Source organism: Pongo abelii, chromosome 4 (assembly GCF_028885655.2).
Source record: "Pongo abelii isolate AG06213 chromosome 4, NHGRI_mPonAbe1-v2.0_pri, whole genome shotgun sequence".
NCBI lineage: Eukaryota > Metazoa > Chordata > Mammalia > Primates > Hominidae > Pongo > Pongo abelii.
The window spans coordinates 184,367,067-184,381,004 of NC_071989.2; the positions used below are offsets into that span (position 1 = coordinate 184,367,067).

The window sequence follows — 13,938 nt, forward strand, 5'->3', positions numbered from 1 at the left end:
TTCACCAATACAGTTAAAAATGAAGTGAAAGTCATCTTGTAATTTCGCTTTTATAATTATAAATCAAATTCTCTGAAAGGTTCTTTGAGTAAAATTAACATTTCGTAAGATGCCCTTTATCAATCCAATATGCCAGGAACCCAAAGTATAGTCTCATTGAAGGTGTATTGAATTTTATAATTATTGAACATAATTTCTAGACATATCATTCATTTTCACTCTTTTGCCAAGGAGATAAATGGTAAAGGCTCATATTTCATTGGTTTGACAATTCTGCCTGAGCATTGTAGCTTGTGTTGCTGAGCTTCTAATTTAAGAACAAAATTAGGCTTCAAAGAAAAAAGATATCCATAAAGTTATGAAACAGAAAGAAAAGGCATCATGCTTTTTGGGTGCTCATTCTAGGTATGTTCATTATATGCCAAAGCCCAGAGAAGGCAAATACAGAATTTAAAAAGACACCATCTGTTATGTGATGTTCCAAATTATAAACTTAACCCTTAATTTCTATATCACCTGCTGTTCTGCTGTTCTCTTTCCTCAGTACAGGGGAAAAAATGGCTTAGCATATTAACTGAGTAGCTTTGGGAGGACCTATGGATGTGCCTCATAAGACATTTTAATAAGCTCAGCATCACAACCTGTATATTTTCTCCAGAAAAAAAAATTGTTATATTTTACTTTTAAAACAACCATCACATGTACAATGGTTGCCATCAGCTGAGAGGCTACAACAACCCAACCCAATAGCAAGCCATGGTCTTTTCTGAAATTTTTGTTTTCTTTAAAATAGGCTTTTTGAAAGAAAAAGCAGAGATTTTAGAAAGTTTTAAAATCTGTGAAATGAAAAGTAAAATAATTCCTCAAGTAATTCCTTTTTTCAAAAAAATTATTAAGACAGAAGGAAAAATAGTATATAGCCCAAATCAGAAAACATTTTCACTTTAAATATTCGAAGGCAACATGTGCCATACATAACTGAAGAAACTTCCATTAAAGAAAAAAAAAGTAATATATACTTGAAAATGCCTATGTTTTCTTCCTTGTAGATCTGAAATGTTCTAGTTTTAAAAACACATTTAGCAAATGCAACACAGTTCATTCAGGGTTGATTTGAGTTCACAAAATATTTTTATTATGTGTAAGAAAGCATACAGCCAATAAAATTAAGAAAACATTCACAATACATAAATAACACAGACCTGATGCAGGAGATATTTTTCATATGTTTTTTCTTTTCACAGATTGCATCTAAATGTTAAGTTCATTGCTTATCAAGAAGAATACTTTGTAAACACTTCAAAGAAACTCTGTTGAAATGCCCCACGAGTTGGCATCTGGCAAGGGAGGCTTATGATACTTTTTACAGTCCAGGTGACGATGCAGGAACTTGATTCCAAAGCACAGAGAAAGGACTAGCATTTGTCAAAAGAGATGCTGATGGCTTTGGGGGGGCTTAACACACCCAAAGGGAAGGATTCTTCTGTTTCTCCCACCAACAGAAGTATCTGACTCAAGGATGATAATGAGGCACTATTCGTTAGTTAGTATACCATTAACATTTAAAGACTCCTTTAAAAATCAGCTCTAAATTCAGATTAAAGCACTATAAAAAGTAGCCCCACTGAGTGGCTTGGTTTGACCTGGTAAAATGGAAATGCAGGGTTTGAGTTTGGTCCCTCAGTGGGGCTGCTGTAACCCACTCTCTGTGCTACACATCTCTCTCCAGGAAAACCATTTGTCTGGTTCAGAAAAACTACCTGACACATGAAATGAGAAAAGATGGAGAGGGCCAATTATTTTACATAAATACAAAGCAGCATATACTTTTCATTACCACCTAAGATCGTAAATTTAATGCTGGGTTCTTCTTAAGTTGGCTTTTATTCAAGATATTTACAGAACTGCAAATTCCCCTGGGAAAGTCTTTTGTCATTTAAAACGTTTTGAACACAGTAGTAGCTATACTTTTTTAAATTTTTCAAAATCTTTTCAGAAAAAGAAAGCATTTATAGCATTTGTCAATTCTCACCTTGCATTTATTTGTGTCCACGAATTTTAAGGAATCATTTCAACTTTATTCCCTTATCTATCAGTTTCTGCTGTGTTTCTAGAAGTTATACATGAACATTTAGAATCTCACAGAGTCTGTGTGTTTGTTTCATTGGCTTATAAAGTGCTAGTTAAGTGGCCAGAAATGTGGTTGTAAGGTCTTGGATAAAACTCATTAGTTTATCCTATTAAATATGATAAATATATATTTATTATATAATAAATTAAAAATATCCATATATACAATAAATAAATAGAACCAATATCAACAAAACATCTCTCAATTCTGGAAAAAAATTTCTCATTCCTACTGTAAGCCTCAATTAATGTTTTAGAAATAATTTATGAAGGCATGCACCTACCTTTACAATCTGAAAACTTTGCTGGGAACAGTGTTAGCACCTGTTTGTATACAGCAAACTCAACCCATCTCATTTTCTTCCCAGAAAGATTTGATTTTAAGTGAAGCTGTTCACTGTTGATTCTTTGCCCTATTTGGTAAATCCTAAGATAAGAATAAATTTCTAAAAACAATTTTGAAGCCAAAGACATGTCCCTTGTGGCTCCTCATTGTTTGTAGTGTCCCCGTTTGATTGACTATGAACAACACAGAAAATACACTGGAATGTATTTGAAAATAGAGTTAGTTGTGTGTTGGAAAGCAGCAGAGGGCTCTCCTGACACCTCAGAGTCTCACCATACCTTAGTTTCTTAACAGCAAGCCCCAGAGCAATCTCCTCTAGCTTTTGGGATGAGCGTGTGTGGCAGGATTCATCTGCGAGTTCAGGTTGGGTGCTGTCCGTTTTGTGTGATGGGTTGGATCTTCTCCAGAGAGACGTCAGTGTCATAGTCCAATATGACCGATAGGGCTGGGGACAGCTTCTCCAAGGGTCTGGCGATGCCAGCTGCATCCTCCTTTTTCAGGTCCTCAGAGGAGCCCACAGCATGTGGGATCAGGTAAACCAGATTGCACTCCTTGGAGATGGAGCCTCGTGGCTCGTGATGGCTGGAAAACATCGCAGCCCCATTGTTATTGATACTCACCGTCTCTATGGCATTATTCGTCACAGGGCAAAGTCTGTAGCATCCTAAGAGGGTTGAAAATGCCTTCCGAAAATCAGCATTAAAGGCATAAATGATGGGGTTCAAGGATGAATTAGCCCACCCAAACCACACAAACACATCAAAGGTGATGGAATCAATGCAGAAGGGCTGCGTCTCCCCAGACCCACAGAAGGGCAAAATGCAGTTCAAGATGAAGAAAGGTAGCCAACAGCACACAAACACACCCATGATCACCGACAGAGTCTTCAGGACTTTAGTTTCTCTTTTGAAGGACATCTTAAAAGAACTTTCCGGTTGAGAACATTCGACAGGCTTTCCATTACCTGTGGTGGTCTGGCAATTCTTGGCATGGACTGCTGCCCTCTCCAAGGCTGCAATGCGCCGTATTTGTTTCTGAGCAATCCTGTAGATCCTGGTGTAGGTGACAATCATGATGGCCACAGGGATGTAAAAGCTTATTACAGAGGATGAGATGGCATATGTCCTGCTGAGGCTGGAGTCACAGTTGTCTATGGTCTCAGCCAAGGAAGTGGCATTTCCATCAGAGGGGCTTGTGGGTTTTGCCTTGTGCCAGCTGAGCTGCACTGGGATGAAGGAGATGAGTACAGACAAGGTCCATGCCACACTGATCAGGATGAAGGCTGCCTTGGGGGTCATCTTTCTCTCATACCGGAAAGGGCTGGAGATAGCCCAATACCTGTCCACGCTGATCACACAGAGGTTGAGGATGGATGCGGTGGAGCACATGATGTCAAAGGCCACCCAGATGTTACAGAAGGACCCAAAGGGCCAGAAGCCAGCAATCTCAGCCACTGCTTTCCAGGGCATGACCAAGACGGCCACCAAGAGATCTGACACAGCCAAGGAGATGACAAAGAAGTTGGTCACCTTGGACCGCAGGTGTCGGAACCTGATAACCGCAGCACAGACCAGCGTGTTCCCCAGGAGCGTGGACAGGATGAGCAGCGACAGGAAACAGGCAGTGAGGATACGAACAGAGAAGTCCCTCTCTACCACCAGCCCAGTCCCATCCATGGCAGAGGTGTTCAGAGTCCTCATCTTCCTAAGGGAAAGCACATCAGGGGCTCTGACACCCCTCAAGTTCCTAAGCAGGGAATAGGGGTCAGTCAGATTTCCAGGAGTCCTCCCCACCAGGCAGCCCTTTGCACAGCCGGCTTGCTTCCCTGGCAGAGGACCTCACCAACATTCCATGAGAGGACCGCTTGAGTGGCAATCCAAGTCAATCCCGTGGACGGTCACTCTTGATTTCTACATCTGTCTTCTGACTCCCTTGCTGCAGGTCACTGTCTTGGGCACCAGAAAGCCCCTGAATTCCCCAAATAAAGCACTGGCTTTTTAGCATATTCTAAATCATCAATCCAGTGACTCCTGGGCCTCTGCTCTGCTAGTCAGTTGCAATCACATTTCGGGGCTGTTGCTTTTCTGGTGGTGACAGGAAATTCCCCCCTTCTGAGACTCAGCTGAAAATACATGTCTTCTCGCTCCTCCAAGCCCCTGGCTCCTCAGCAGCTCTCCAAACGCCTTCAAAAGCAAAAGGGAAACACACGGTCTTTCTCCAAGACTTAAGCAGATGGCATCATTACTCACGTCAAGCCCAACCTAATAATTCCCAGGGCAAGCCCGTCCGAGCCACCTACCTTGCCTTGGGGTCGTCTCTCTCAAAGCCCCTGGAGCTTGGAATATGGACTTCGCTGGGGGCAGCGGCTCCGAAACGTTGAGGAAACGCGCCTGAGCCCAGCCAGCTGCGCGCAGCAGAGGTTCGGCCCCCGTTGCGCAAAAATCGCCGGGGTGCGTTTGGGGAAAGGATCCCAGGCCAGGTCCCAAGAGAAGCGGCGGCGCCGCCCCACTTCCTTGAACAGCTAGAGATTGCTCAAAGGGCACTGGACCCCGGCTAAGGGCTCCTGGGCGCTCGGAGCTTCCTTGGGAGAGAGCACTCCCAGGACTGGTCACCTGGGCAGCTTCTTTTCTTGGCTTCCTTTCGAGAGCCCAGAGCCTTGGCGAGCCTCGGGCGGCCTTCAGCCCTACAGAGCAGGGCCCAGCGCCTCCCCGCAGGCACTGCCCGCGACCTCTCAGGAGCCTGTGGCAATGCGAGGCAGCGAGCCGAGCTGGCACCGGTAAGCGCACAGGCCGGCGGGGTTCCCGCGGGGCACAGCCCACCCCGCCCGCGCGTCCCCTCCCCTGCCCTGGGGGCGGTCCTCGCTTGACAGGCAGAGTTGCGGGCGACAGCCGCACGTGGTCCCCCTAGATGGTTCTGCGGGCGAGGTGGGCGGAGGACGCCCCGGTGAGTGCTTGCCCTCCTTGGTTACCTCGCCAGTCTCCGGAGCCCCGCGCAGCACGCGCAGAGCCCGCGAGACAAATCCAATGTCAGAACCTCAAGTAAGCTTGAGTCCCCTGAAAGCAAATCTCAGCCCCGACATCCAGCGCCTCTTGGGGTCAACCCCTAGCCGGACCCAAAGCCCTAAGCGAGCGGGAGCCCTCCCATTCTCCGCACACCAACTCCTAGAACGGCCGGCCGACGTCCGACCTGCGTTGTCTCCAAGTGCCACTAACTAGGGTTGGAGATGCCCATGGGCGCCTGTACTCACCGCTCGCAGGGAGGGCGCGGCGCAGCTGGGATCCGGGCCAGCGCGCGCCGCTGCGCCCCGAGGGAACTCACTCCTTCTCCGCCACGGTGGCGGGCGCGTCCCGGCTGCGGTCAACGCTGGACTGCAGCCGGTGCCCCGCACCTCCTAGCGCCCCAACCCCAGCGCCGCACGCTCCGTGTGCCCGGGGCGCCCTCTGCCGGCGGCTGCGACTTCCCGAGCCCCCTCTGTGCCCTCGTAGGTACCAACCTCACTCACAAGGGTTCCAGCGACCGCCAGGGACCCGCGCCCCGACTCGCTCTTCCCGGTCCATGACTGCCAGAACCTGAAAACAGGGAAGCGGAATCTTCTTCACTCAGGACTCCTCTGCTTGAAATACCCTGAAAAACGGAAAAGTGTGAAAAATTTTACTTTGCTGGCGTTGCACTCGTGAATCAGTGTTTCCTCCTGTGCGCCCACTGCGTTCAAACCTGGGGCGCTAGAGCAGGCAAGACGCAAGCCTTACTCTCAAAGAGAACGGCAGATGGGGCATTGACTCAGCAGCATCCGTGTTCCCGGTGCACGCCTTAAGTTGTTCCCCCGTTAAAACAATCTTTCCCCCCCAGGACGGCTCATCCCGCTTCGCCCAGGTGGAAATGCGGCTCGGAAAGGTAGTGGGGCCTGCCCAAAGTCACACAGCTAACGCGGGAGCCGCGCCGCTGCCCACCTGTTCTTTTAACTCACCACATGTGGTACAGGAGCCCACAAACTGGAAAATTACCTACAGGGCTAAAATACAAGGAAGAGTCATATGGAGGCAGCGGGGCCTGGTGGAGAAGGAGCCCCCAGCCTCTCGTGGTTGCACCAGGCAAGCTCACAGGTGAGACTTTGCACAAATTGTGCATAAATTGCGACATTGTGGTGCCTTCCTGTGCCTTCTGAAAGGTGGGAGAATAAGCATGGAGCCCCCAAGTCACACTGCCTGGCTTCCTGGTCCTGCCCTGCCACTGTCGGCTGCATGTGCACTCTCTCCTCTCTGAGCTCGGGTTCTTCCTCTGTGAAAGGGTGAGGACATAACAGGATTGTCATAACTATTAACTGAGACGGTGTTTCCAGAGGGCTTGGCACCAAACCTAGAACTCCGTCAGCCCTCCATGGGCAGGAACCCCTGTAACCCATTAACAAACCAACAGTCCAGGCCAGGCACTGTGGCTCACGCCTGTAATCCCAGCACTTTGGGAGGCCGAGGAGGGCGGATCATGAGGTCAGGAGATAGAGACCATCCTGGCTAAAACGGTAAAAATACAAAACAAAATTAGCCGGGGGTGGTGGCGGGTGCCTGTAGTCCCAGCTGCTTGGGAGGCTGAGGCAGGAGAATGGTGTGAACCCAGGAGACGGAGCTTGCAGTGAGCCGAGATCGAGCCACTGCACTCCAGCCTGGGTGACAGAGCGAGACTCCGTCTCAGAAAAAAAAAAAAAAAAACCAACAGTCCAATCTCCACGACAGCCATGCACCATATCAGAAGCAAGAATTTTCTCTGGAAAAAAAAAAAAAAAAAACCCTAAACCAAAGTAATAATTCCATTTAGTTAGCCAGCACAAACTGTACCTTGCTCTGTCACCCAGGCTGAAGTGTAATGGCTCGATCTCGGCTCACTGCAACCTCCGTCTCCAGGGTTCAAGCACTTCTCCTGCCTCAGCCGCCCAAGTAGCTGGGATTACAGGTGTCTGCCACATATCCGGCTAATTTTTTGTATTTTTAGTAGAGATGGGGTTTCACCATGTTGGCCAGCCTGGTCTTGAACTCCTGACCTCAGATGATCCACCGGCCTCGGCCTCCCCAAGTGCTGGGATTACAAGCGCAAGCCATCGTGCCCGGCCTTTTGCACCTTGGCTTTAGATGAAAGGACCATATTGCTGGCACAGACCCTCCTGTGCCTGTGCTCACAGCTGTCTCCTCCCACCCATGGCCTTGCCATCACACACAGCATCCAACAGACTGGGGGTCAGCGACACAATTGTTGCCACACACATTCCCCAAGAACTGCATGTCTGTAAAGCCCTAAGTCATGCTTAACGTAACACTTTCAGATCACTTTCCCCAAGGCCGTCATTCTCCAAGCTTCTTGACCTTGTTTCATTCTCTTTCTTTCCCTTTTACTAATAAACACAAATTAAAGGTATGTTTCTGGTTCAAGACCGTCATGTAAGCCTGAGCATTTAACTCCTGACCTACCCTGGCATCTGCAATTTTCCACTGAAACTACCCAGAAATAAAATAGGTAGGGAAATTCAGCATTAACCTTGGAAAGCAGGAACAGGTGGGATCCTGATCTGTGGGATAACAAGCCAGTGGAATTGGACTGGGGGAAGCAGGACTCTGTAGGAATATTCCATATGGCAAGAAAATGTACTTCAGGAAGTAACCTCAAAACAACACACTAACTGCCCTGCCACCCCAAAATCGAGGTAGCGGACACTGGAGGTGAAAATGAGGCCAATTTGAGGGGTAAAATTTCTGTCTAATGACTGTCTTTCAGAAGTGCCCCCAATTCCCAAGTCTTCTCAGAGCCAACAACAATGCCACTGCTCTTGTAATTAGGATGACAAGCACATCACAACACCTGGGCTTCAGGTGGTATCATGCTCAAGAAAACATCAGTTTAACGGTGGAAAAATATTTGACACGACATTTAAATATTAATCAAAATTTTGTTCAAAGGAACATTCATAACATGCTTCATATTCTCATTTCTCTCAAGTCCACCAGCTGCTCAAAAAAACTTTTTTGTTTTGCTTGAAAAATCACCTAAATTATTTCAAACTAGCCCATACTGACCTTTATCTTTTTCTCTCAACCCATTTATCTGAGAAGTCCGGGTGATCAAATCAACACATATCATTTCAGTAGTGATTGAGAACTATTTCTCAACCACAAGTAAATTTCTGTCATTTTCATTGTCAGATATTAAATCTCCTCCCTACCCATATGCTATGGTTTGAATGTCTCTGCCAAAACTCATGTTGAAATTTAATTGCCATTGTGATGGGATTAAGAGTTGGGACCTTTAAGAGGTGATTAGGCCAAAGGGTTCTGCCCTCCTGAATGGACTAATGCCATTACCTCGTTATCTCTGGAGTGGGTTGGGTTAGTTACTGCTGGAGAGAGCTCCTGATAAAAGGATAAGTTCAGCCTTCATTCGCTCCCTGCCTCTTGTGTACTCTCTTCTTCTGCCAAGTTATGATGCCACTCCAGGATCTGAGATTTCCCAGCCTCCGGGAACTATGAGCCAAATAAACTTACATTGTTTATAATTTACCCAGTTGGTGGTATTCTGTTACAGTAGCAGAAAACAGACTAGACATGGTAACATACAAAAAAGGCTCAGAAACCCAGCCAGCAAAGCAAAAACTGCTAAACAGGTAGAGAAGGAGAGAATCTGAGAATAACCAAGGAGGTGATTTTGTTTAAGATCACCAGGAAAACCAGAGTGTTGGACCAGTTTCTCTATCGTGCTATAACTCAATGCCTGAGATCCCTTCCTAACAGATGTAGGTCACTGGCTTTTGAACGTCATTGCTGAGAGAACAGGAAAGAGTAAAATGGAGCTGAAATCTCAGTGTTTCACTTTCCACAGAGTGTGAATTTCAGAGGAACTTACAGTTTTGCTACAGGTTTGGAGTTTTTCCTATTTTCTTATTTGAAGCTAAGGTGAAACAAAGCCTTCTATTTTGTTCTATAAAAATCTCCCCCACAAACATCAAGAACACAAATATAAATGCAATCAGGTATTAGATCATGCTGCGAATGTAAACCCAACACAAAAGCACCTTTGTTTCCCAATTTAGTATGTCTTTTAAGCTCTACTGTGTGTGATTTACGCACTGCAAAGAGGGGGATGTCAAAATGATGCTTTTCAACAAATCTTTATTTGGAGTATGTAAAAGTCAGTGAATACAGAAGGCACACTATCAAAGAAAGGGGAGCTTAATCTCATAAAAGAATAAATAAAACAACAGAACTGTCAAGTATATCAAATGATGTATTTAAGAGTCTTTGGGATTATTAAATCGGACTTTATACACAAAATGATTAGCTTACGATGTTAGTGAAAAAAGATAAAGTTTGGCTGACCTTGACTAAGTAACTAGAATGCTTGTTTCAGGCAATAAATGTAACTTTTCTGAAATTCCTAATCCCACGTCATATTTTCCTCTCCTATAGTTATGCAATTCAAAAATCAACATTTTAAAATTTCAAAATCAATATATATCAGTTTCTGCAGTGGTTGGTGGGTAGTGTAACACGCATAATGTGTTTTCTACTGTTGCACCTGCTCTTTGTTCCCTTTTTCCCCTCTTTTCTTCCTTTTATAGGCTTAACTGAGTAGTTTTTATAATTCCATTTTATCTTTTTTATTGGTTAATTTTCTATTTTTTTGTTATTTTCATGGTTGCTTTAGAGTTTATATCATTTCTCCGTCTATATATATATACACACATACACACATACACATATATATATTTTATAATATACATATGTAATATTTTTCAAAGCCTGCATTCAAGTGATATTATATCATTCCATGTATCATTAAGAACATTACAATAGTATTCTTCCAAGTCTTCTTAAATGGTCAATTATCTTTTAAAGAACTCTAAGTAATAAGAAATAAATACTATATGTTTCCCATGTGCCATTTCTGATGTTCTTCCTTTTTATATAGATCTATATCACCATCTGGGATCATCTTTCTGCTAGAAGGACTACCTTTAACATTTCCTGAAGTACAGGGCTGCTGGTGGTTGATTTTCTTCAGATTTTATATCTCTAAAAAGTATCCATTTTGCTTTCATTCTTGAAAGATATTTTTGCTAGGTATAGGATTCTAGATGGACAGATTTTTCATTTTAATGGTTTCAGATGTTGATCTGCTATCTTCTTATTTATATTGTTTCCAACAAAATATCTGCTATCACCTTTATCTTTGTCCCTCTCTACATAACATGTCTTTCTTTCCTCTGGCTATTAAGATTTTTTTTCTTTATCACTGGTTTTGAGCAATTTGATCAAGATCTACCTCAGAGTAGTTTTCTTCAAATCTTTAGCATGTTTGGGATTTGTTGAGTTTTTCTAATCTATAGGCTTACAGTTTTTGTCAAATTTGGAAAACTGTGGTCATTATTCCTTAATTTTTTTTTTTTTTTTTTTTTTTTTTTTTGAGACAGAGTCTCACTCTGTCATTCAAGCTAGAGTGCAGTGGCACGATCTCTGCTCACTGCAATGCTGGCCTCCCGGGCTCAAGTGATTCTTCTGCCCCAGCCACCTGAGTAGCTGGGATTACAGGTGCACGCCACCACACCCAGCTAGTTTTTGTATTTTTAGTAAAGATGGGGTTTCAGCAGGTTGGCCAGGCTGGTCTCGAACTCCTAACCTCAAGTGATCTGCCCACTTCGGCATCCCAAAGTGTTGGGATTACCGACGTGAGCCACCGCACCTGGCCTAAATATTTTTTTTTAATCTTTCCCCTTTTATTCTCTTCTTTGGGTTCTTTAAATGCATGGACTGCTTGCAGTTGGCATCCAACTCACTGATGCAGGTTATCTTCTCTTTACTCTCTTTTCCCTCTGTATTACATTTTGGATAGTTTCTATTGTTATGTCTTTGAGTCAACTAACATTTTTCTTCTGCAAGGTCTAATGTGTTGTCAGATATTATTCTGTGTATTTTTCATCTCACATTTTGTAGTTCTCTTCTCTGGAAGTTCATTTTATGTCTTTTTTACATTTCCTGTGTATCTACTTAACTTTCTGAATATATGAAATATGGTTATAATAACTATTTTAATGTCCTTCTTTGCTAATTCTAACCTCTGTGTCCATTCAGTTGATTTTTCTCGTCATTATGGGTCATATTTGTCTAATTCTTTTCATGCCTGCTAATTTTTTTGGATGTCATACATTGCAAATTTTATCTAGTTGGTGCTAGCCTTTTTTATATTCTTAAAAATATTCTCGAGCTTTGCTCTAGAACATAATTAAGTTATTTGGAAACAGTTTGATCCTTCAGTTCTTGCTTTTTTCCTTTTTCTTTCTTTTTTTCCCTCTTTTTTCTTTTGTTCCTTTTTTCCCCTTTTCTTCCTCACATCAGATGAGTGACATGCTGACACTGTAACAAGGTTCAAGGCAACACATCTCACACATGAGCATGAAAACCAAATCATCATGCTTATGAACCACAAAAGGATTCATGTATTGCTTTTAAGAGGTGCTAGGTAGAACCAGAGCAGAGTTTAATCTGGGGTTATTTATTTTGTGTGACTGAAGCAAGATTCTTTTTCAGCATATCTGGCTGGTGGTGGCAAACCCTGTTCATGGCCCTGCATCAGTTCCAGACACTGAGATACTGTTCCTTATAATTTCCACACTTATATTTCTGCACACTCATGTACTGGTTAGTCCTCTGCTGAACGCTCAAAGAGGACTCTCTGAAGATCTCTGGAGTCCTTTCTGTCTCTCTCTCTCTCTCTCTCTCTCTGTCTCTTTCTCTGCAGGTCTCTCCTTTGCAGTACTCTGTTCTGTGACCTCTGGTTGTCTTGATCTCCCTGGACCCTTAGTTCTGTTCACTCAACTCAGGGAGTCTCCCAGACTCCACCTGTGTTCCCCCTCCCTGCACCATGGCTTGGAACATCTTTTGAGGTGGAAAGCTGGGTGACAGGAAGTCTCACCTCATTTTTTCCCCATCTTTCAGGGATCACTGTCCTTTGTTTCCTGACATCCAGTATCTGGAGAAACATGTATTTTGTTCATATTATTGGTTGTTTCTGGTGGGAGGGCAAATCCAATCCCTGTTATTCCATGTTGTCTGGAAACAGAGATCAAGAAAAGTCACAACTTTTAGATTTAAGTCTCAACTTTTTAGGTTTTAAATCTAAAAAGGCAAAGGAATCTAATCAGGCAAGAAAAACTGAGGTTAGAAATGGAGACTAATCCAGTAATACTTTAATACCCCAAAACTGCTCTTGGTTCATGGCTCTGGCCCACCATAGCATCAAATCTAGCCCTGGCCACACCTGTCATTACGGTTCCAGCATTCTCATCTTCCCCCATCTAAATCCTTCACTTTTAGGAGACATAGAGGGTCCGTTTGGCTCAGCCTTGTTTTTAGGGGCTATGGGGAGTGCCAATGCTTTGAGAAGGGATGGAATGGTTACGAACACCACCATGCCTTCCCTAAGTATTTTTTGAGTACCTATTATTGGCCAGGTACTGTTCTAGGTTTTGGGATCATAGCAGTGAACAAAACAAACCTCTCTGTCCTCATAGATTTTATATCCCAGTGATAAATGATAAATACCTTTAGCACAACACAGTATAGAATTGCTATAAGCTTTGATTTTGTTGAAAAAGAAAAATGCACTTGCTAGCAAAGTCATAACCTAAGCTGAGATGAAAGACAGGCTAATCCACAAAAATTGTTTATCCTGTGTAAACACAGAATCTATTTAAGTCACCTTAGAGAGTCTTCTTTAGGCCATTTATAGAAAACATGAATGAAGCCCAGGGGAGAGTCTCTGCAATGAAAAATGCTGAAGTGGGCTCTTGAGGCTGGAAATCAGTGCTTTGTGAAGAAATAAAAGCTGCTAATTTGTCTGCTGGGCCCATGAGATTATATATCACTGGAGGAGCCCAGAGAGTATCCTTCAATTCACAAAGGGCTTTCCTCTCAGCCTGCCTCTGCATTGATTTAATTACTTCCCCTCCCTAGAACATAAGCACTGGTCACTCTCACCCCCAGCTTCAGGTATCCCAATTCAGGAGACGAGCCTGGGGCTGCAGTAGAAGGAACAGTGGGTCAGACAGACCTGGGTTTGAATCTTGGCTCCATTACTATCAAGCTGTGGGGCCTTGGTCAAGTTTCTTCACCTACATGCCCTCCTTATTTCCCACCCCTGGAAATGCAAATACAGCTGCCAAGAAGCTTACATGAAATCCCGTCCGAAGTATCAAGTAGGTAAGCACAGATCAGGAAATCTTCCCTTGTATTGCATTTTGTCTTGGCAAAGGCTGTATGTAAAGTGTACATTCACTGGTCTTTTCCAGCCCAGCATCCATTTCACCTTCTCTGAAGAAAACATCCCAGATTATTTTGGGGGAATTACCTGTTCTTTATTGAATACATTCTGGTGGTCTGATAGGGCCTGCCCCTCCCTAGCTAAGGGAGTAGACACATAACCTG

At 43.9% G+C, this 13,938-nt stretch overlaps 1 protein-coding gene and 1 non-coding gene across 2 annotated transcripts; both read right to left on the reverse strand.

Moving 5' to 3' along the window:
- Positions 1 to 1,112: 1,112 nt before the first annotated feature.
- Positions 1,113 to 5,262, reverse strand: DRD1 (dopamine receptor D1). The gene is made up of 2 exons (XM_002816227.5): positions 4,776 to 5,262; positions 1,113 to 4,659 (listed from the first exon to the last, which is right to left on the reverse strand). The coding sequence occupies exon 2, from the start codon at positions 4,174 to 4,176 to the stop codon at positions 2,836 to 2,838; it is 1,341 nt and encodes a 446-aa protein (XP_002816273.4). The 5' UTR covers positions 4,177 to 4,659; positions 4,776 to 5,262; the 3' UTR covers positions 1,113 to 2,835.
- Positions 5,263 to 11,844: 6,582 nt separating this feature from the next.
- LOC112133649 (small nucleolar RNA U13) lies at positions 11,845 to 11,947 on the reverse strand. Its single transcript, XR_002915276.1, has one exon. It is a non-coding gene; the product is annotated as a small nucleolar RNA U13 (small nucleolar RNA).
- Positions 11,948 to 13,938: the final 1,991 nt, after the last annotated feature.

Bases quoted from the DNA above. Each gene is read 5' to 3' on its own strand.
- DRD1 (XM_002816227.5), bottom strand. From the start codon at position 4,176: ATGAGGACTCTGAACACCTCTGCCATGGATGGGACTGGGCTGGTGGTA.